The following is a 24052-nucleotide window of genomic DNA, read 5'->3' as shown; positions in this document are numbered from 1 at the left end:
AGCTTCTTTGGCTCTCTGATAGTCAGAGATCATGCGAGCAGCCTATGGACAATGGCACCTAGTTTTACTGGAGGAAGAGGATAAGATCCCTTTTGAATTCCCTTGCCCCCTTATTAATTCCCCATATATCTCAAAAAAATATTTTTATATATCTTTATTGATTTCAGAGAGGAAGGGAGAGGGAGAGATAGAAACATCAATGATGAGAGAGAATCATTCATCGGCTGCCTCCTGCACGTCCCCTACTGGGGACCAAGCCCGCAACCCAGGCATGTGCCCTCGACCGGAATCGAACCTGGAACCCTTCAGTCTGCAGGCTGATGCTCTATCCACTGAGCAAAACCGGCTAGGACTCTATCTCAAATTTTAACCTCAAACTCCCTCAATTTAACCTCAGAAAACCCCAAGTTAATTCAAGTCCACCAGTATTATTGGTTTGGGTGAGGTGACAGACTCCAAAGGCGGCTCGGCTGTGTCCCTGCCCTCGAAGAGTTCCCAGTCCAGCCTGCACTCAGCAAGACAAACGTGCTGAGCGGAGTTTTTACAAGGGGTGGGAATATGGGGACACCAGGGCAGGGACCTCACCCTGTGAGCTGCCTTATAAACTCAAGGGCAGGGTCCGGGGCGCTGTGCCACTCTTCCTAGGCCTGATGCTGAGATGGCACTCCCAAGCGGCTGACATGAAAGCAGCATCATAAAAGGGTCGGCGTCATTAGGGTGATGAACCAGTTGGTGCGTGGACAGCCAGAGGGGATGAAAGGCGCGGGGTGAAGACGCGCCCCGCGTACCCCTGGCTTGACTGGGCAGGGCTTCCCAGGGCCGATGAAAGCTGGAGGAACCGGGCTCAAAGTGTCTCTTCTTGCCTTTCCCGGGAGGAAGCGGTGGACACGCTCCAAGGTCGGGAAAGGCAGCAGTTGGGGGGCTCTTTCCCTCCAGAGTCCTGGGTGACCGGGTCCCCAACCCACTCAGACCCCTCTCAACCTTACAGAAGACGCGCACGAGTTGGAAGTTGCTATGGCAACGAGGCTCCGGGAAGATTGAGGAAAGCCAAGTTCTACCGAGGCAACATCCTCCTGCACCCCTTTTCGCCCTACGGTTAAAGTGGCGCCCCCCACGCACAGGAACCGTCCCTGGGGCCCCGCCCCCGCGCGGAGACCGCCGTGGACCTCCGGGGGCGGGAGGCCGCTCTGGCCCCCAGCGGAGCCTCTCGCTGGTAGACGGGCCCGAGGGAGCCTCTCTGGGCACAGCGCCGCTGCGCGACTCGATGCCCCGACCGGAAGTGCTCTTCACCGCCGGCCTCCCACCCGGCTCTCTGGTCTGGGCGGTAAGATGGCGGCTACCGCGGAGTGCGATGTGGTAATGGCGGCGACCGAGCCAGAGCTGCCGGACGAAGAAGGAGCGAAGAGGTAACCGGGTCGTGGTGCAGGGGAAGGGGCGAGCTGCAGCTCTGTGCCTGTGGGTAACCCGTCCCTGCCATGATGCAGCTCCTAGCTGTTGAGGCGATGCCCCGCCCTCCGTGGACCCCCCCCCGCCCCCACGCTCGCGATCCAGTCCGGTTGGACCCCCTGAAGGGGCGCTCTCGGAGGTCGGACCTCCCCTCCGGCTTCCGCCTGGCGGGGGAGTTGAGGCCGCGGTCGTTTTGCGGCAGAGGGGAAGGTCGTCCCTACGGCGGAGCCTTGGTCTCTGGGGGCATTTGGGGTCTGTTGCGGGCGGGGGCGGCGACCGTGGCCCCCGCCCGAACTTCTCTGCATTGTCGTCAAAGCCCGTGCTCTCCTCATCCTCTTCCGTAATCATACCCCAGCGAGCACTGGCCTGGGTCCGAGGTGATGGTGTGTCCTCACTCTGGGCCTGATCGCCCCCTCCCCACAGTGACCCCCGAAGTGGAAGACGATGAAGAGGAAGAGCGAGGGGCTGGTTTCGTGCTCTGCACGTCGGACGCCCCTCCCTCCACCCCGGCGCCCCCCCTCCCGAGTCATACCCTCACCCTTCTCAGGGCCGTGACTCCCCCTTAAGTGCAGCAGCAAGGAGGAGGGCAGCTGCTTGGGCGCTATTGACGCTGCTGGGCAGCTGCCGTGCCTCGAGCTGGCCCGGCCGGACCAGTCGGGGGAGCTGCTGAGTGAGTGTTTTTCGAGAACACTCTCTGGGTTCCGGCCACCGCCGGGGCAGGTGGTGGGAGGTGGGCTGGGGACACAGCTGTGGGTGCTCGCGCTCCTCATCCCGAAGCCAAAGGAACGAAGAGGTGCTGGGGCCCCTTTTCCTAACCGGCGGCAGATGGACTGATTCCGGTCCTCTCGGCCTCCTGCCCACAGACTCCGTGTCTTCATACCAAGCCTGTGAATGTCGCCTTCGGTCTGCGTGGCCTGAGGTGGGGAGGTGGGACTTGTGCATGCGGTCTGAAATCAGGACGCCGAGGCATTCATTGTAAGATGGAGCGAGGCCGCATGAGCAGATATCAACAGTAAGGCGGGTTACTGCAGCCAGTGTTCCCGGCGCCTGACCTGCTGGGAGCTGAGGCTTGACCGGGTGGAGGAGGTCCCTGGGCGGTCAGAGAACTCGGGATACCAGCGTCTGGTCTCCTGGTGTCGCCGGCAAAATGGCACCCGGCATGGCCCTGGCGACTGGACCTTGGCTCAGCACCCTTGGTGCTTGCGTTCTGGCCCAGAAAGAATTCAGAGCCAAGACTCAGATACGAGCAGAAGTTTATTTGGAAAGCCAGAGGTAGAAGAAGCGAGCCAGCTGGGCTGCATGGGCTCCGGGAACAAATGGCAGAGGCTAGACAAGGGCCCCTGGAGCGGAGGAGAGAGGAGCCAGGAGAACACACATGGGGGAGGAGGGGGGGGGGGCCCTCTCCAGAGAGACTGCCGCTCTGGGTCCTGGAGGGTATTTGTCTGGAGGCCTTGGGAGGATCCCATAGAATATTGATCAGCTTTCCAGGTGTGTCTGTTCAGGCTTGTGGTCTTCACTGATTGGTCGGCCCCAGGGATCATCAGTCAGTGCAGCTGGTCCTAACGTCAGCGCAGTAACAATGTTATCGGCGGCTGGACCTGGGTTCAGCAACCTCGTTACTTGAGTCTCTAGTTACATGGCTTTGTCTGTCTGGCTTTGCTGCTCTCCTGGGCCTGGAGCTGAAACACAGTGAGGCCTGTATGTATTTGATGTGGATCAGAACCTCATTGTCCTGGAGGTTTAATGTGTAAGGCCCCCTTTCTCATTCCCCTCTAGGAGGGTCTGACCCACATGACTAGCAGCATGCTAGGGGAGGAAAGGTCAGGGGAGGTGAGAGGTTACCCTGGGGGCAAGGTCCTTGTTTTCCCAGTTTTGCCCTTTGCTGGGGCTTTCCACCCTAGTGGCCTTCTGTACCTGGCCCGTCACCCCTGCGCTGCTCATGTCTAACTGCCCACCACACTTATGAGTTTTCACATCGATCCTAGTTCTTTCCAGATATTTAGAATTAAACGTCATTTGCATCATTAAGGAACTGTAAAATGGGAAATACAACTACCTCAACACAGAGCTTAAATTAATTGTAAGGATTAACTTCACGTGAAGAGTTCTTTGGTTCGTTGCGCTATAAATAGGGTCTTGGACTGTATGTAATATTTAAATTCATTCTGTTCAGTGTAAATATCTGATGTAGTGTCTCTCCCTAATTTGGGTTCCTTTTCAAAGCTCCCCTATCTAAATCAAATTCGTTTCCTTAAAAAAAAAAATTACATCCTTAGAGAATGTTCTATCATAAAATTATAATAAACTTAAGATATTTAAGAAGATATATTAAGAAACATAAAACTGGTGATGCTGTAATGTGACTACATTACCCCAAAACATGGTATTTTGTAGCAGCATAACAAAATAAGGGAGGGTATTGACTTAATGTTAACTGCCTTATTTCATGAAATTTAAGGTGTCATTGGTTGTAAACACACAAAACTGTATACAGATGATGTATTACAGAATTGTTCACCTGAAACCTATATAATTTTATTAACCAATGTCGCCCCAACAAATTCAATACAAATTAAAATAAATGTTTTTAAAAGATGCTATTGGTTGTAAAATGCACAATTATTTCATCTACCACTAAAAAAAACCAAACTAAATTTAACTATAAAAACTGTATTCTTACCAAATAGACTTACATGCTAGATATATTTATATAGATTTATTTTAAATATAATAAAGCTTAGATGTTTATTAGGTACCACCAAGATGAACAAATCAAAAGAAAATAGAGTGAAATAAACAGAAAAAAATCACAGGTTTGTTTTCTGCCTGCCTTAGGAGGTTTACGTAAACATTGGGATCTGTTATTAAGATAAAGACTTGTTTATATATGGTTTTCCAATACTTGGTTATGTATGCTGAAAATGGAGTGGGAATTTAGAAGTTTTGGAGAAAGGTTATTTACATTTTTCATATATCTGGGAATCCTATGAGGTCATAGCAGAGAGCACGAATAGGAACATCCCTTATAAGTGCCCTTTACTATCTGGCTTGGTTGGTCATTTGGCCAAGTTCACGTCTCTGGTTACAGTCTTACTACCAGTTCACTTGGGGACATGTGAGTTGATGGGTCTCTGGGGTTGTTTTTGTGAAGTCCAGCAAGGAGTCCTTCCTTGCATCTTATCTTGGCTTAAGGGCCTCCTGCTGCTGCCGCTGCTAAATTGTTACAGTCCCACAGGAGGCAGGATGAGCAGAGCTTTTAAGACACTGGGCTTCATGGTAACAGCATTTTAAATGGCTGCGTGTTTTATTTCCTTAGCTTTAGTGTAGCAAAGAAAAGAAATGGACTTTATTTTTTTGCCTGTCACTCTAACGAAGTTCTTTGAGCCCACAGCAGCTGAGAGGCTAAAATAAAAGATGCATTAGTTGTCACTCCAAAATAGATCAGCTTCAGTACATGAAGATTATTTATTTTTCTTTCCCTACCAGAACAGATAAAGCAACTTGGAAGATAGAGGGCTAAATTTCATGGGTTTTACATTACAGCTGTCCTGGGAAGTTGCTGATTGCTTTATCTAATTTATGAATACCTATCTTGATTGAAGGCTTTGGTCACATTTCCTGGGCTGGGGAGCAGCTTGAGCTCCAAAAGTCTTTATTATGGTAAAATCAAAGGAGTTCACATTGTTCATTAATAGAAGAGATAATGAGGTTTAAAATAACCAATGGAAGCCATAGACTGAACAACAGTGGCATTACCTGATTCCTTTGAGCTGATGATCTTAACTCTTCTGTATCTGTTTTCCTCATGGATGCAAACAAGAACAGTAATTTTTAGACCCTTTCTTAGTACCTAGGTATTGTAAACTCTTTGTGGATTTTGCCTTTTATTTTTTTCATCTATATGTCTATACTAGAGGCCTGGTGCACAAAATTTGTGCACTGGGCGGGGGTGGGAGGGTGGGGGGTTTTCCTCAGCTCAGCCTGGACCCTCTCACAGTCCGGGACCCCTTGGGGGATGCCCGCCTACCAGCTTAGGCTTAAGCCAGCAGTCAGACATCCCTCTCGCAGTCCAGGGTTCTCGCAGTCTGGGACCCCTTGCTCCTTACTGCCCCTCTGCAGCAGAGGCGGGAGAGGCTCCCACCACCACCGCTGCAATCACCAGCCGTGAGGTCAGCTTCTGGCTGAGCAGCACTCCTCCCCTGGAAATGCACTAACCACCAGGGGGCAGCTCCTGCATTGAGCGTCTGCCCCCTGGTGGTCAGTGCACATCATAGCGACCGTCGTTTTGCTGGTCGTTCTGCCGTTCGTTCGATTTGCATATTGGGGTTTATTATATAGGATAAGATAGGATTGCTTGTGGGAAGCACTAAACTCTGAGTCCATATCCCAGGATTTGCTGCTGCTGCTGTTTACTGTGGCTCCTTGGGACATTTTGGAATTCATAGCCTTCAGTGAAGTTTCCCTCCTTGTTCCTTACCCTGCTTTCAAGTCTTAGTCAATTGTCCCCCTAAACTTGTTCTTGAAGTTCCAGGGCAGACAGCTAGACATTTCAGTAAGCCTGCAAATTAAATGGGAATTTATTCTTTGACCTTGAACCCAAATCAGTAAGAAACATTACTCTCAGCTTTCATTTGTTTTGGGGTCAAAGGTGAAAAAATGGGAGATGGAACAAATTGTAACGGGACAATCCATGGGTCCGTGCTGCCTGTCACTACTTGAGCCAATTAAGCAGAGACAGGGTTGAATCATATGAGCGTTTATTCCAATACTGCCGGCAGGGTGGGAGAGAGCAGGTCATCCACAAAAATCTGTCTGCCTCTCCCCATAAACCAGCTGCTTATTGGGTAGGACAAAGATTACATGGGGAAGTAGGCAAAAGCTATGCCAAGTGGGCAGTTTTAACAGGTAATGCAGGCTGGAGATTTGCAAAGGCCTGCAGGTATGCGAAGACCCGTCTTCAAAGGGATGGCTGCTCTGGTTTCTGCCACAACGTTGTTAATCTTTCCATGATAATAGGCAGCTCCCTGATGGGGAGGATGGGCTACATTTCAGGGTGAGCTCCCAGGTCCCCCAGGTGCGCATGCAGTTCCCAGCCTTCTTTAATCAGAATAAAGCAATCACGGTTAACAGCATGATTAATATTTCTTACAATGATAGCTGGTCCGCAATATTTCATTTCTGCCCCATCAAAATGAGCCATGGTTAAAGAAGGGTTAAACCTAGGAATACAGAATCCTAAATACCAACACATTAATTGAACCCTAATATTTAACAAGTGGCAAAATTGTTCATCATAACTGGAACAAAGGTGGAGTACAGAGGAAGGAAAGGTCTCTCTGTTCCTTGCTGCTCTAATTCGGAACCACATATTAACCAGAGCCAGGTACACTGAGCTACAAACTCTTCAAATGTCTCCCATCTCAGACAATTAATTCTATTCTTGACCAAGTTGTTCACTTAAAATTTTTCCGAAAATCTTTGCACAAAACCTCAGTTCTGGACCTGACAACCCTTTTCTGCTAATACACCAATTTGACAAAAAGTGGCTCTCAGACCACAAACAAAGGAGAGAATGTAGTCAGTTTACCTTTAAATCTGGCATTGTTAACATCTCAGGAAATTGCTGTGAATATATGTGTGGTGTTTTTTGGTTTGTGGTTGGTTGGTTTTTTCTTTTGGTGCTGGAGAAATGGATGATTAGCACAATTTTAAAACATAGAGAGGCCATCAAGAATGCTAATGTTGCCAAACCGGTTTGGCTCAGTGAATAGAGCGTCGGCCTGCGGACTGAGGGGTCCCAGGTTCGATTCCGGTCGGGGGCATGTACCTTGGTTGTGGACACATCCCCAGTAGGAGGTGTGCAGGAGGAGGCGGCTGGTCGATGTTTCTCTCTCATCGATGTTTCTAACTCTCTATCCCTCTCCCTTTCTCTCTGTAAAAAATCAATAAAATATATTTTTTTAAAAAAAGAATGCTAATGTTGCTGAGAGTGTGAAAGAAACAATGATCACAGGCAATTAAGAGGTTGCCGAAACCGGTTTGGCTCAGTGGATAGAGCGTCGGCCTGTGGACTGAAAGGTCCCAGGTTCGATTCCGGTCAAGGGCATGTACCTGGGTTGCGGGCATATCCCCAGTAGGAGATGTGCAGGAGGCAGCTAATCGATGTTTCTCTCTCATCGATGTTTCTAACTCTCTATCTCTCTCCCTTCCTCTCTGTAAAAAATCAATAAAATATATTTAAAAAAAAAAAAAAAGAGGTAGAAAAACTGTCGTTGATTTGGATAAAGGAAAAGCATTAGCCAGTGACCACATTTTGGAGGTAGTGATATGCGAAAAAGGGAAGATACTGCACCCCTGTGATTCATTTAAGGCGCTGGTTGATTAAATTTAAGAAGTGTTTGTTTATTAATTAAACAGTACACTAGACATATACTGTATATAAGAAAGTTTAAAACAATCATTTGGGGGTCTGGAATGAATTCAATTTACATTATTTTTAATGGAAAAAAATGATTCAGTTTTTGAACAGGTCTCTTCTTGAACAGCCTTCTGGAACAAATCAAATTTGAGAACTGAGATTTTAATAAAATGATGGGCCAGTAAGTGGCAGTTGCTCTTGTGTCTAGTCCATTCCCAACGACCAGAACTCTGATTGGCTTAAAGCCCAGCCATATGTACATTCCAGCCAATCAGGAATTAGTTTAGCCATTGAAGCTAGTATTCTAAGTTTTAAAAAGCTGACTGAGTACTGGGCACTTGCCTTTGCTTTCTTTTCTTAGGATTTTAGAAGATTGGAGAACAGTGGTCAGAGGCGGCCTAGGTGCCTTGTGGTCCGATGCAGAGTCCCTCTGAGCGCCCATTTCTCCCTTTCTCCGCTCATGTTTGGTCCCCTTTCTCCAGTGCTGAGTGATGTGGAAGTTACTTAGAGGTCGTTCCAGGTATTCTTTTCAACTGTCTGGATGTCAGCAGTAAGGGCAGGAATCGGAGTGGACGTTATCCCAGTAGTCTATTCATTTTATTGGATTAACAATTTTTTTCTCCCTCCACCAGATCGAAATGGTAGTTCCTGTGTTTTATTCCACCATTGGTCGGGGTATGAGTGATTTGAAAATGGTAATATGAAGAGGAATATTTGACTTTTAAAGTCTAATTCTGAGACCTAATATTCTTTGGGCATATAACTTCCCGTTTATGTGGGGAGCCCAGACTGTCTGATTAGCAAAGTGGTAACTCTTCTGATTCTAATATTAAACTTGGGGGCGGGGGGCGTGGGGACAGAGTGAGGCAAACAGGACCCTTTCTTATTTTTGGAATATCTGTCTTAAGACAGTTTGCTCTTAGACAGTCAACCACCTGTTGAACTAAGGAACCTGGAGAACTTTGGAAGCAAAATACTAGTTGACAATCCAGATTTCCCACATTGGTTCCCATATCCGACCCCCTCCCCCCCAAAAAAACAAAAAAACACACAAACCTTCAGAAAGCAGCCTTTCCTTAGTACCTCAGTTCTACATTTTTTTAAATGTATTTTTTATTTCAGAGAGAAGGGAGAGAAATAAAAACATCAATGATGAGAGCGAATCATTGATTGGTTGCCTCCTGCACACCCCCTTCTGGTGATCAAACCCACAACCTGGCCATGTGCCCTGACCTCCTGGTTCATAGGTCAAAGTTCAACCTCTGAGCCATGCTGGCCAGGCAGTTCTAGGTTTTTGCTGTCCTCATGAGGAGGGAAATTGCACAGAATTGGGCACCAAGGAATAGAAAATGGTGGGTTTGGGATATTATGAAAACAAGCCTGTGGCTAATTCTTGAAAGCCAGTGCCTTGTGTCCTCAGAATGGCTTCAGGGAAGCTTGTTCCGAAGAAGCAGCTTTATGGTTCTGTGTCCTTTCTGCAGTGGTAATTGAAGGTTAGGTAGGTGCCACAGATCGAGATACCTCCCTCTTAAGGAACTAGCATAAGTCACAGTTCAGCTATTTTCTATGAGACTATCCTTCGGCCTGCACTGATGGGATTTTTGTCCAGATTGATTGGTTGCTCAATTTTTCCCCCCATTGAAAGAGACAGAGCCAACTCCACCCAGCATGTTGCTTGGTGTCTTTCCCTACTTGAACAGTAGAGAGTGCTGCTGCCTCGCGTAGACTGTATTTGTGACTCTTGGTCTCTCTGCCGCTGCCTCTCTTGAAGCTTCCCCCTGACTATCTACAGAACAATTTGAACTGGTATGTTTATAAATTTTGTTCATCATCATCATCTTCCCTCTTTTGGTTGGGGGGTAGGGCAAGTGTTTTAATTGTGTTTTAAAGTAAAAGCAACTCTGTCTTTTATAGGAAATTGGGTAAAGGAAGCTGGGTAGCCCACCTTTACCAACTGGTAGCAGTTGGATAAAGCCCAACTGCTGTTTTCTCTGCGCTGTAATGAAGCCTTTATTTGCACTCAGTGTGCAGTACCTTGCATTAAGTCATGTATGGCTCCCCCTATCAGTGTGAAACTCAGATTGTCAAATCACCCCTAGATTAGATGATAAGAAAGAGAATAATATGTATTTGGTAAGACAAAATCAACCCTAGCCGGTTTGGCTCAGTGGCTAGAGTGTTGGCCTGCAAACTGAAGGGTCCCGGGTTCAGTTCCAGTCAAGGGCATATGCCAGAGTTGCGGGGCCTATCCCCAGTAGGGGGCGTGCAGGAGGCAGCCAACCAACGATTCTCATCATTGATGTTTTTATTTCTCCCTCTCCCTTCCTCTCTAAAATCAATCTTCCTACATAATAAAAGGCTAATATACAAATTGACCGAATGGGGAACAACCGGTCGCTATGATGTGCACTGATGACCAGGGAGTAGATGCTCAATGCAGAAGCTGTCCCCTGGTGGTCAGTGTGCTCCCACAGGAGCGCCACTCAGCCAGAAGCCCTGATCCGGGGGGGAGCAGGCCTAAGCCGTCAGTCGGACATCCCCCAGGGCTCCTGGACTGCGAGAGGGCGCAGGCCAGGCTGAGGGACACACACCCACGTGCGCCTCCCCCCCCCCCCAAGTGCACGAATTTTATGCACTGGGCCTCTGGTTAAAAATATATATATATATGTATGTATATAGACAAAATCAAAAGTTAGGCTCCTTCTACTTTACTCTTTTATGAAGGTCATAGAGATTACAACATGAAACAGGCCCTGTGACCAGCCTTTGGGGACAAGAGGTTTCAGGCTGTGGGAAGGAGGAAGGAATTTCTACTTTGACACTGGCCACGATCCCATGAATTCTGAAGGGTGGAGGACATTCTAGATCAGCAGGCAACTAGTAAATCTGACTGAATAAAAGAACTGGGCGCAACAATCAGAATAAGGGTGACATTTTTGGAAGTAGTAAATATAGTAGGAATGCACAATCATAGAATAAGGGTGACATTTGGAAGTAGTAAATATAGTAGGAATGCATAAATATTGTCTCGCTGGCAGTATAAAGTATTATTCTTAATAGCCTGAGGGTAAGAAAAGGGAAGGTAGCTTTTTCTAAGGTTCTTCCTGCCAATAAAATAGTCTTCAAAATCAAAGGTCCCTAAACACTCCCCTGTGCTAACAAAATAAATCATTTTGTCCTGAGTTGTAATTTTTTTAAGCTAGATTTTTTTTCTAAGAAAATGAAAAGAAAAAAAAAATCTTATTCTAGCTGCTGCATCTGTTTTGAGTTAAACAATTATTAGTGCCATCATTGAAAGAGCTGAACTTTATTAAACATACATTATTCTTGCCAAATACTTTAAATAAATAAAAGCAGTGTGGTATGTTTTTGTCATAGAAAAATCTATTCAGCATTTCCCAAGCTAAGAATGTTGCAGAATCATGAAACCATGCTGGTTTTTATTTTTCGTGCACTGCAGTATCTTAAAATGATACTGTAAAAATGGTGAAGCATCTCATTGCTATTTTAATAATCTACAAATGTATGTGGAGCAGTTCCACAGTGAACCCAGCCATGTTGAGAATGTTTAAAAAACTACCACCCAATGAATCCTGCATTAGTGAAAGCTGATTACATTTTCTAAATACCCCTTTAATTGCTAAAAGATAGACTAGTTAGACTAAGGCAAAGATCTTGCTTAAGTGTACAACTTGGAAGTATTTAGAGAGAAATGGAAATTTATTAAAGACATCTAATTTGGGGCACATTGCAATGTCAACTATGGTGCTTTAATGTGTTTTTAATTTAGCTGAGCTGCAAATGTGCAAAGTTGGCTGGTAATCATAAGCCCAAATTGTCTGTTTTGATCATATGATGCTGAGCCCTGCTAAGACCTGTGTGAAATGATTCCCTTGGCAGTGTTCATTGGATTAGTTAGCATCTGTGATGAATGAGTGCTCAGTTGGGAGAGAGAGAATGTACCTGATGATCAGAGGATATACAGATTTTTAACACACATGTGGTATAGAAGAGCAGGTTTTCAGGGCTGCACTTTTCCAATTGATAAGGTTATTTCTGAAAAGAAATACATTTTAAAGTAGCAAAGCAAACCAAGAATGGAATGTGTTTTCCTTATCTATAGCCGTCTGAGGGAAGGCTGCCCGCAGCCCTTCAGCAATGAACCTGTTATGGGAGACCATCCCATCATACGTCCAAAGAGGACAGAGTTTTTGAAAACCTTTATTCAGTAGCTGCTTTCATAAGAATTTGTTGCCGGCTATTAAAGTGAAAGAATTGATTTGGTGGAGGGGAGGTAAAGTCATTTCCAGCATCTCTTGGAAAATCAGAGAAATGAAGCTTATTCTGCTTAGAGTTGACTCAAGGATTGGGTAGGGAACTAGATACATGAGTTTTAATCTAAAAATCTCGAAACCAGCAAGATCTGGAGAGAAAAAATACAGGACTCCAGGAGTTAGGAAACCTGTGCAGTCACCTTGGGTGCCTCCGTTGCTCTTCCTGTGTTGGGAGACACATGTTATTATCATCATAACCACTTGAGAAGGCCATTTCAAAGATCTTCTTTGGAAATCCTTTGAAAATCTGAAAAAATACTAGAGATAGAGCACAGCTGTTAATAGTGCCATCAGGTCAGTTATGGCCAAGTCTATATTTTGCCGGGGTATTATATTTTAGGGTTTAGTCTGAGTTTTATTTTGTGGACATAAAAGATAATTTGTAGTTTAATGTAGTCCCTTTTGGAGTCCTTTCCTTTTTTTAGATTGTCCTGGTGAATGCAGTTAATCCTAATTCTTCCTTTCTCGGTACTGATGTGTGTTAGTAGGTATGCACTGTATCTCACTTGCTTATCAAATGAATTGACGTTGGCAGTGAGTGGAGTGACAGATGCCACCTCCAGATTGCCCTCAGTTCCAGTGTTAACCAGCTCTTCTCCTTCTTTTCCAGTCCCACGCCTTTGACATCTCATCCTTCAGTCCCTTTGCTGTAAGGGCAACTTGAACAAGTTCAACCCCTTCTCAGACTCCCAGGGCAGGATTTGAATGGATTTGACCCTGGAATTGTTCCTGATGCAGCCTTGTTCAGGTCTTGCTGCTGCCATGCTGGATTCCAAAGATCCACTCTCTCCTCGGCTGGTCTCGCAGGGTCAGGCCCATTGGTTAAAGCTTGTCATGTATTTGGTGGGGAGGATCAAAATGGAGAGGTACTCCACTTTGGGCATTGGACCTGAAGGCAAAAAATAAGCATTCAGTCTAAAAGCAGCACCAAGTGCCATTGTTTAGGCAGCTGTTAATCAACCATGTTTCTATGAAAATAAGTCCTTTTCATGAGGCAATTGTGTGGGAATAGCTAATTCTGCCCTGATGCTGTGCCGTGTGAGGTTAAAAACATGGTAACTTGTCACAACACAATTCTTCTTGTTCTTTTTGCTGTGGGCTGACTCTACATTACTCGCTTTGTTTGCTCTAGAATGGAATCTACTCACCATTTACTAAAATGAAATGCATTTCTTGGGGGAGGCGAAGTCCAGTTCACTAGGTCTCACATCTTAAAGGAGCCCTGCTCTCTCTATGACTAATTGTTAGAATGTCATTTTGCTTATTTAAATGCAGATTGCAGTTCTGGAGTTGGGTTTTATATGCTGGGCTGTTTTTTGTCTTAGTTTAAAGAAATTCATGGTCATTGCCCATGTCTTGTTCCTGGAAGTACAGATTAACTTTTAAGTCTTAGGCAATAGGTAGAGGTGAACATTAGAGAGAAAGCATAGCGGTACAGAGTGCAGAGCTTTGGAATCTGACAGGTGTGGGTTGACAGCCTGACCTTGGGCCAATTTTCTCCCTCTAAACCTTATTTCCTCCTTTGAAAAATGGGAATAATGTATGGAAAGTACCTGGCCTCAATGCTTATTACTAATCTTCCACAGAAATCACCCTTTGCATTTTTACTAGAAGCCCTCGCTGAACTCGCTAGCCTCCGTGGGATTAGTGTTTCATGAAAGGCCACCTTGCAGTAGCTCTACAGATTGTTTCACCTTGACTGGCAAGCTTTATACTGTTGACACGTCTATCCAGGTGCTTAGATGCCTTCGGTTTTCCTCGAGAATTTGTGTAGTCTCAGCCACTAGCCAGCTGAAGAAACGGCTGGATCTTTTTGGGCATGATTTTGGACCTGATGTTTCCTTTGAATTTGCTACTCATTTCTTCACGGGAATTTGACTCAACTTCTGAATCCAGGGTTGGGGAAGCCCTTTCTTTGGCTCTCTTGGCATGTCTGCTCTGACGGGATAGGCTCCTCCTAGTTTTCATGTAGTGCCTCGGTTCACTGAGAGCTATCGGATGGTGCACACCTTGTAGAAAGATTGCCGTCGGTCCCACAGTCTTGCAGTTGGGGGATCCTTCTTGAGGACTTTCAACAGCACATGGCTTCTTTATACATTGTGAAGTTGATATAAAAAAATTACTCAAGCCCTAAATGGTTTGGCTCAGTGGATAGAGCGTCGGCCTGCGGATTGAAGGGTCTCAGGTTCGATTCCGGTCAGGGGCATGTGCCTTGGTTGCGGGCACATCCCCAGTGGAGGGTGTGCAGGAGTGATGGATGTTTCTCACTCATCGATGTTTCTTACTCTCTATTCCTCTCCCCTCCTCTCTGTAGAAAATCAATAAAATATATTTTTTTAAAAATTACTCAAAACAGATTTATGTCCGTCACAATTAAATTCTTTTTAGCATTTTAGGTCATTCCCACTATCCTTTCTTCTAGCACTTTTTCATATTTGTAGGACTTGCCAGGACAGTCATGGAGAAGAATGGAAAGGGAGATCACCTCAGTAAAAGGAGGGCAGCTTTGCCAGTTTATAGTTTAAAATACATACATACATAAATCACAAATCTCCCCAATGCCAGTATTCATTGAGTCAAGCTGTAAACTCCCAGACCAACACAAGGTTAAGAACTAGGTACTTCTGTCCTCACTTCAGGCAACCCTTAAACTCAGTTTGTTTTTACATATCTGGAGGATAAGAAAAGAAACAAAGACTCTTTCTTATAACAAAAATGCTCAGATTTCTTAGTAATATTGTGGTAATCATTTTGACAGAATTTATCTTTGTCATTCAAGTTGGTCAGTGGAATGATTTTGGGTATCTTTGATAGAGGTTACTAGTTTGTGCCTTTAAAATGGGTGGGGGACATCTGGCCCATAGGCCATAGAAGGACCTTGAAATCATTGGTCTGGCCCTGCCAAGGCATTAGGGGTGAGTTAATTAAATGTTTGACCAAACATAGCAGGCTAATTTTTTTTTCCAGACTTTTAATATGTTTTTATTGATTTCAGAGGGAAAGGGAGAGAGAGAGATAGAAACATCAGTGATGAGAGAGAATCATTGTTTGACTGCTTCCTGCAAGCCCCCAGTGGGGGAATCGAGCCAGCAATCCAGGCATGTGCCCTTGACCGAAGGCTAGTCTGCAGGCCAGTGCTCTTAACCACTGAGTAACCCGGCTAGGGCTATAGCAGGCTAATTTTTTAAAAATATACCTTTATTGATTTCAGAGAGGAAGGGAAAGAGAGATAGAAACTTCAATGATGAGTGAGAATCATTGATCGGCTGCCTTCTGCACACCCTCTTCTGGGGATCAAGCCCACATACAGGGCATGTACCCTGACTGGGAATCGAACCATGACCTGGTTCATAGGTCTGATGCTCAACCACTGGGCAGATACTGCACCTGTGGGCAGGCTAATTTTTAAGTTGATACGTTTGTATGGCCCGAGAATGAAGTTATAAAGTTTGTCTAATGGCACAGCTTCAAAAAAAAATGTATCTTGGGTTACGGCAAAAATTCTGATATTACCCCCTTGGTGGTTATACAAAGTACTACAGGGATATAATAGTAGAGGGGGCAGAAAGTACCCACATATGTGTGGTGGGCAGAGGGAACACTGGAAGATGGGTTTTTAGAGCATGGCATTGCAGCCTATACCTCATATGTCCCTGTCATCCAAGTTCTTGGTCTTTGCTGTCACTCTTGCTTTCTTTCTTAAACACCAATATGCTGTGCTTTTAACTCCTTTGCCTTCTGATTTTTCTCTGCTTGTCCTTCCAGTGATAAACGCATGAGCCACTTTCCACGAGAGTAAATCGTTAAAATTCTAAGGATATGAGCCACTTTACATTGAGAAATCAGTTGCCCTGAATGATATTACCTGTAGCTCACTTTTTTAAAAAATATATTTTATTGATTTTTTTACAGAGAGGAAGGGAGAGGAATAGAGGGTTAGAAACATCGATGAGAGAGAAACATCGATCAGCTGCCTCCTGCATACTCCCTACTGGTATGTGCCCGCAACCAAGGTACATGCCCTTCACCGGAATCGAACCTGGGACCCTTGAGTCTACAGGCCGATGCTGTATCCACTGAGCCAAACCGGTTAGGGCTGTAGCTTATTTTTTCGCAAGTTCACTAAAGTGGCAGCAGTTGGGACACAGTGGACAGGAAGTAAATATATAAAGATTCCGTTTCTGTGTCTAAATTTGCCTGTCAAAAGGACAGTGACTTCGGGTGGGAGTAGTGAGGCAAGGCAGGTGGCATGGTTATACAAAGTACTACAGGGATATAATAGTAGAGGGGGCAGAAAGTACCCACATATGAGGTACTAAGAGGTTTTCTTAGTTTAAATGTATCTAAGTGACAAAAAATAACATCTGAAGACAATTGATTCCTTCATTAACACCTCCTTTTGAACCTGAGCCAATTGAACAAATCTGTAAATTCCTTCAAGTGTCACACTAACTTTCAGCTCAGTGTGCCAGGCAGGGGCTCTAGACCAAAGATTGCTCCTATGCGATTAAAGAGGTGATTGCCTAGGTATAGAGCAGTGATGGCGAACCTATGACACGCGTGTCAGAGGTGGCACGTGAACTCATTTTCTTGGTTGATTTTGTTAAATGGCATTTAAATATGTAAAATAAATATCAAAATATAAATCTTTGTTTTACTATGGTTGCAAATATCAAAAAATTTCTATATGTGACCCGGCACCAGAGTTAAGTTAGGGTTTTTCAAAATGCTGACACGCCAAGCTCAAAAGGTTCACCATCACTGGTGTAGACAGTAACATGATTCTCTTTCTCTTTCCTTTTCAGGGAAGCAGAGTCTTTCAAGGAACAAGGAAATGCATACTATGCCAAGAAAGATTACAATGAAGCTTATAACTATTATACAAAAGCCATAGGTGAGATGAACCTCGTGCTTATGCTGGAAAATAATTTGCTAAATACTGTTATAAATAGTTCCTCTCTAAGAAGTAGCATATATTCAAGCTTAATGGCCTCACGAGGGAATTACTTTTTTTTTTTTTAATGTTTTTATTGATTTTTAAAGAGAAGGGAGGGAGAGGGATAGAGAGATAGAAACATCAATGAGAGAGAAACATCAATTGGCTGCCTCCTGCTCGCCCTCTACTGGATCAAGTCCACAACCTGGGCATGTACCCTGACCAGGAATTGAACCTGGGGCCTCTTAGTTCTTGGGCTGATGCTCAACCACTGACCCACACTGGCCAGACGGAAATTACTTTTTCTAACTTAAGTGGATGGTAGTTCTTCTGGAAAATTAAAAGCAACTCCAGAAATTCTAAATGTTATGGCAAAAAGATGCCCACCTAAATGCATTTCATCATTGCCTTTCTGAACATTGTCAGGTCTTAGTTACCTTCTTCCTCAATTTGTCAACATATTTTAATCCCATGCTAGCATTTTTCTCACCTAACTTGCTTTACAGGTTTCCTATCCCCAGCTAAACAGATGCAAATTCATTTTCATATCTAATTATATAAAACACAGTCCAGTAAGAAGATAAATATGCTGACCCCTATTCCAAAAGATAATTAATGCACTTTAAAGCTAAGTTTAATGCCGTGTTTTATTTTTAAATTGCACTATTGCTGCTAGCCATTTGCACAGGTAGTCAAAAATTTGATGGTGGCTTTTTAAAGAATGTCATCATTCCTATTAGAGTTTGAGGGAGATGGCCCTTGAGTTTTTGGAGCATTGACCCATTCTAAACCTTGTTTTACCTCCTTCCTTTCCTGTAGATATGTGTCCTAAAAATGCTAGCTATTATGGGAATCGAGCAGCCACCTTGATGATGCTTGGAAGGTTCCGGGAAGCTCTTGGAGATGCACAGCAGTCAGTGAGGTTGGATGACAGTTTCGTCCGGGTATGTAATGGGCTCTTTGGGGAGGACTGAGTTGCTGCAGTTGACTTCTAGCTGAAGGGTTTTCAGTGTTAACACTCTTGATATTTTGGGCCAGATAATTCTTTGTTGTGGGGTTATATCCTGTGCATTGTAGGATGTTTAGGAGCATCCCTGGCCTTTAAAGTATCAGTAGCACCCCTTCCCTGCCCAGCTTTAACAATCAAAAATGTCTCTGACATTGCTGAGTGTCCCATGGAATGCAGAATCAGCTCTGGTTGAGAACCACTTCTCCAGCCATTTTCATCCCATGTTGGATATATATACACACACTCTCACACTCACACGTATATTATTGATATTAATGATTTTTTTACAGAGAGGAAGGGAGAGGGATAGAGAGTTAGAAACATCAATGAGAGAGAAACATCGATCAGCTGCCTCCTGCACACCCCCATACTGGGGATGTGCCCGCAACCGAGGTACATACCCTTGACCAGAATTGAACCTGGGACCCTTCAGTCCAATGGCCAACGCTCTATCCACTGAGCCAAATCGGTTAGGGCCCATGTTGGTTTTTGTGAGTGTTTCTTGTTGCTGTTGATTTCTGCCTGCTTGGCCACTCATGCTCCTTATTGTCCTTTTTGTTTCTTCTAGGGACATCTACGAGAAGGCAAATGCCACCTATCTTTAGGGAATGCCATGGCAGCCTGTCGCAGCTTCCAGAGAGCCTTAGAATTGGATCACAAAAATGCTCAGGCACAACAGGAGGTACGGGTCTGATCCTATCTGTATCAAAAAGGCAAGGAGCCGAAACCGGTTTGGCTCAGTGGATAGAGCGTCGGCTTGCGGACCGAAGGGTCCCGGGTTCGATTCCGGTCGGGGGCATGTGCCTGGGTTGCGGGCACATCCCCAGTGGGAAGTGTGCGGGAGGCAGCTGATTGATGTTTCTCTCTCATCGACATTTCTAGCTCTCTATCTCTCTCCCTTCCTCTCTGTGGAAAATCAATAAAATATATTTAAAAAAAAAAAAGGCAAGGAATATTGACTTGAGAGTCAGAACTGACATCTAGTCTCACTTCTGCCATCAGCCACACCTGGGTGACTGTAGGCAAGTCTCATAGTTTCTTTGAGCCTCGGCTTCTTAATCTGTCAAAGGAGTGTTTTGTGTTTTTTTGTGGGTTTTTTTAAATTTTAACTTTATTGAATTTAGAGAGGAATGGGAGAGGGAGAGATAGAAACATCAGTGATGAGAGAGAATCATTGATTACTGCCTCCAGCATGCCCCCTACTGGGATCGAGCCTGCAATCTGGGCATGTGCCCTCACTGGGATCGAACCAGGGACTTCTTGAGCCATACTGGCCTGGCTCAAACGAGTTTTGAATATGATTTACAGTTTTAGAAATCTGTGCAAATTGGAAGGTTTCCAAGATTGCTAAGGGAATAGACAGATGCATCAAAGAACTGATTTGAGCGAGGCTAAAGAATTTAGTAAATTTAGCCTAGCCAGTGTGGCTTAGTGGTTGAGAATCGACCCATAAACTAAGAGGTCATTGGTTTGATTCCTGGTCAGGGCACAGACCTGGGTTTCAGGCTCAATCCACAGTAGAGGGCGTGCAGGAGGCAGCCAATTGATGTTTCTTTCTCTCTCTCTCTCTGTCTCTCTCTCTCCGCCCCCCTCTCTAAAATTAATTAAGAAAACATATATTAGGAAAAGAATTTAGTAAATTCAAATCCTGATTAAATTGGTAGCTGAAACATGTTTTATTGCCATCCCATATATGCTCAGTTTACCCATGGATGTATTTTAGTAAGAATCTGCAAGGTTTTTTGCTCAGTCCCTGACAATGCCTTGCCTTTATTTTGTTTACTAGTATATCAAGGCATGATTCTCGTATTCTTGAGTTTCTAAGTTCAAATTGAGGGTAAGATTAGGGCGTTGGCCTTTCTGTTAAGGTGTTTGGCTGTATCTTCACCAACTTGATTTGTGAAAAGTCTGTGGTTCTGATTTTCTTGAAATAACTTATTCATCAGTCTTATTGATTTTTGTGGTGGTTAAATCTACAACTTCATTAAAACTCTCCCTTATCTGATTTTCTGATGTAGTTCAAGAATGCAAATGCAGTCATAGAATATGAGAAAATAGCAGAAACGGATTTTGAGAAGCGGGATTTTCGGAAGGTAAAGTACAACTATAAGGAAATCTTATTCTTTCCTCACAAAGTTGTGTGTGTGTGTGTGTGTGTGTGTGTGTGTGTGTGAGTGTGTGAGTGAGAAAGAGAGAGAGAGAATTAAGAGGAGTAGTAGCATAGTACAGAAGATCTAGAATAGTAAATTTAATTTGACATTTTCTTTTTTCTTTTTTTAAGACATCCTTTCTTTTAGAACAGTTGTAGATTCACAGAATAATCAGGAAGATGGTACAGAGATTTCTCTTATGCTCACTGCCCCCACACAAGCATAGCCTCCCCCCTTGTCAGGAACCCCCACTGGAGGTACATTTGTTAAACCAGGTTTTTGGCAATTATGAATAAAGCTTCTATAAACATTCATGTGCAGATTTTTGTATGGACATTTTTCAACTCCTCTGGGTAAATTTAAGAAGTGTAATTGCTGGATTATATAAAAATATATTTAGTTTTACAAGAAACTGCCAAAATGTCTTCCAAAGTGGCTATACCATTTTGCATTTTCACCAGCAGTGAATGAGAGTTCCTATTGTTCCACATCATCACTGGCATTTAAAATTATTTTTTACTAAAGTACTTTTTTGTTAATTATATTTGGCTTTATGATGACAAAAAGCAAAATGAATTTGTTACAAGAGTTCCTGTTTTTTCTATAAGATAGTGGTCTAAAAATGTTCTTTTAGGAAAAAAAGGAAAAGCCAGTTGGAATTACTAGTAAATACTGGGTTTGGATAATCTATTTTTTTAAAAATATATTTTATTGATTTTTTACAGAGAGGAAGGGAGAGGGATAGAGAGTTAGAAAAATCGATGAGAGAGAAACATCGATCAGCTGCCTCCTGCACACTCCCTACTGGGAATATGCCCGCAACCAAGGTACATGCCCTTGACCAGAATCGAACCTGGGACCCTTCAGTCCACAGGCCGACGTTCAATCCACTGAGCCAAACCGGTCAGGGCGGATAATCTATTTTTTTAAGACATTTTTAGCCCTAACTATATATAAAATATATAACCAATATATTTTATTGATTTTTTACAGAGAGGAAGGGAGAGAGATAGAGAGCTAGAAACATCGATGAGAGAGAAACATCGATCAGCTGCCTCCCGCACATCCCCCACTGGGGATGTGCCCGCAACCCAGGTACATGCCCTTGACCGGAATCGAACCTGGGACCTTTCAGTCCGCAGGCCGATGCTCTACCACTGAGCCAAACCGGTTTTGGCAAAAAATACATTTTTATTGATTTCAGAGAGGAAGGGAGTGGGACAAAGAGAGAGAAACGTCAGTGATGAGAATCATTTAATTGATTGGCTGCCTTCTGCACATCCCACATCAGGGGTCGAGCCCACAACCTGGATCTGTGCCATGACTGAGAATCGAACTGTGCTCGTGGCCCAGTGGTTGATGCTCAACCACTGGGCCACACCGGCTGGCGTCTACTGTTATTTTAATAATGAGAGCTAGTTTTAACACCTGCTTTATGAGAGCTTGATGGAGCTAGAAATCAAAACTAGACAGAGGTCCCTTTTACATTTTGAATAGTGTATGTAACCTGACATCACTACCTTTTTGATGTTAGGCCTTTCTACAAAAGCACACTCTGCCCTTTATGGAGCTGTGTGATAGTTCATGGAAATTTAAATACAAAGGGGTTGACAAATCTAAAACATGGGAGAAGTACAAAAGCTCTAGGTACCTCATCTGTATAATAATTCCTAGCCCCCTTCTTTAGATGGTACTCAGAAGTAGCTTTCACTAGACTTTCAAAAGAGGAGATAAAGGGCTCCCAAAAAGGTTAAAAAACACTGATCAGGATTGATTTTCAGATCACTTAAAGGAAGTTTATGAGTACCATCCAAGGAACGGAGTTGTCGCTTTATATGTCGGAATTCGCTTGGAGCTTTCTGCAACAGATACTCAATAAATGTTTGACAAAAGTGTACAGTTAAGAATTATTCTTTTGGTTGTTTTTTATTATCACTTTAATTAAATTTATTGGGGTGACATTGATCAACATGAACATATAGGTTTCACTTGAAGAATTGTTCTTAAGTCGTACACTGTTAAGGTCTTTTATTTGGTAATACATATATATCTGATTAGCTTATGGAGAGTCCCAGCATTAACTTATTTAACATCCCTCTTCTATCCATTGGTTTTAATAACCACACTATCTTTGTAGTGTGATTTATACGTGCATTCTTTTTTTAATTTGTTTTTGTGTATGTATGTTTGGAAAGCAATTCTTCATCTTGTCATGTTTTCTGAGGTTTTCGTGGACAAAAACTTTCTCTCAAAGGGCGGCCTTTGGGTTTCATTTCTCCCTTGCCCTCTCTGGAACCAGAATCCCCACTTTATGATAGAATCCTCTGTTTGTGACATCCCAGCCCCCGCCACTGTAGCTCATGGTGATGTCACAAATGAAGAATTATGATCTTGGCTGGGGGAACAGATGAAGTTAGAAGAAACAAAGATCTTCTTTGCTTGCAGCTGTCCCTAGTCATAGGGAGATGGGGGTGGGAAGTGAAGCACTGAGCCTCTGACACTCCCCATGATGACAGAACCGTCTCCATACAGAACTTTGTGAAAGCAGCAGGGTGTGGCTGCTGAAATGTTGACTGACTGCTCCCCACCCCTACCCCACCCCCATTCTTTTTCCATTTAAAGAGGAAAAATTAATACCATGACTCTGCCTGCATAATACCTGAATTTTCATATTGTCCTTAGAACTTCCAGGAAGTAACCTGTGCCATTGAAGGAGAGGCATCTCTGCCACTACTCTTTTAATACTGCAGAAAGTCTTCCCTGTGCAACAGCTCATGGTGTTTATTTAATTTTCAAGTGGGTGGTTCTTATGGTTTAAAAGCTAGAAAGTATAAATATATTCAGTGTTAAGTGTTGCCCCAACTTATCCTCCACCTGCCTCGATCTCACACCACAGTAGCCACTATTCTTGTTTGTTCTATTTCAGCGGTTCTCAACCTGTGGGTCACGACCCCTTTGGCAGTCGAACGACCCTTTCGCAGGGGTCGCCTAAGACCATCCTGCATATCAGATATTTACATTATGATTCATAACAGTAGCAACATTACAGTTATGAAGTAGCAACGAAAATAATTTTATGGTTGGGTCACAACATGAAGAACTGTATTTAAAGGGCCAGAAGGTTGAGAACCACTGTTCTATTTCCTTCCATAATTTTGTTTTACATATATAAGCAAATACAAATATAGACTCTTAATTTTCTTTCTTTTTTTGGTATAAAAGGTAATACACTCTACATGGTTCTGTACCATTTACTAGACCTTGGAAGTCTTTCCATATTAATACATGGAGAACTTCGTTCTATTTTAGAGCCACGTAGTATTCCATTATATGAAGGTCTGCATTATCTAACTAGTCTCCTGTTCGTGGAATTTGAGTTATTGCTGCTTTGAGTTTTCAAACTTCATCTCTTCCTGATCCCTATGGGCAGATTATTAGAGGGAATGGGTAACCCTTAACTCCAGACTTTGCCTTTGGGTTAGTTATTCTTGGAGGAGAATGTGATTCAGCAAGGATCTCCCAGGAATGGCAGCTAAACCAAAAAATGAAAGCTCGGGGAACAAACTTCTAAAAAGAAAAAATAGAAATATACAGAGAGCCTTTATGAAACTGAAAGAGGGAACTAATCCCAGCTGTATGTGAGTGTATGTGTTTGGGCGGGGTGGGGTGGGGGGCGCGGGGGATATACTTGGCTTTTGGTTTGTATAGCACCGTGTTGAATATAGCAATCTGATACGGTTTATTTCTGACCATTGTAAA

The 24052-nt window shown here is 43.9% G+C and overlaps 1 protein-coding gene across 2 annotated transcripts in view; it reads left to right on the top strand.

The window, feature by feature from the left end:
- Positions 1 to 1269: 1269 nt before the first annotated feature.
- The window catches only part of DNAJC7 (DnaJ heat shock protein family (Hsp40) member C7), a 33258-nt gene continuing 10475 nt past the window's right edge, over positions 1270 to 24052 (top strand). The window contains exons 1-6 of one of the 2 annotated variants that reach the window (XM_081109927.1): positions 1270 to 1406; positions 12809 to 12847; positions 17004 to 17092; positions 17954 to 18078; positions 18712 to 18825; positions 20162 to 20236. In XM_081109927.1, coding sequence (XP_080966053.1) covers positions 1330 to 1406; positions 12809 to 12847; positions 17004 to 17092; positions 17954 to 18078; positions 18712 to 18825; positions 20162 to 20236 — 519 coding nt within the window. In that variant the 5' untranslated portion in view covers positions 1270 to 1329. The remainder of the gene's footprint in view (positions 1407 to 12808; positions 12848 to 17003; positions 17093 to 17953; positions 18079 to 18711; positions 18826 to 20161; positions 20237 to 24052) is intronic. The other variant, XM_081109926.1, reaches the window with a different exon arrangement.

The sequence above is a fragment of the Myotis nattereri genome (assembly GCF_964212035.1).
Source record: "Myotis nattereri genome assembly, chromosome: 16".
Taxonomy (NCBI): domain Eukaryota; kingdom Metazoa; phylum Chordata; class Mammalia; order Chiroptera; family Vespertilionidae; genus Myotis; species Myotis nattereri.
Note: the sequence above shows the minus strand (reverse complement) of the source record. Positions and strands in the feature narration are given on the sequence as shown.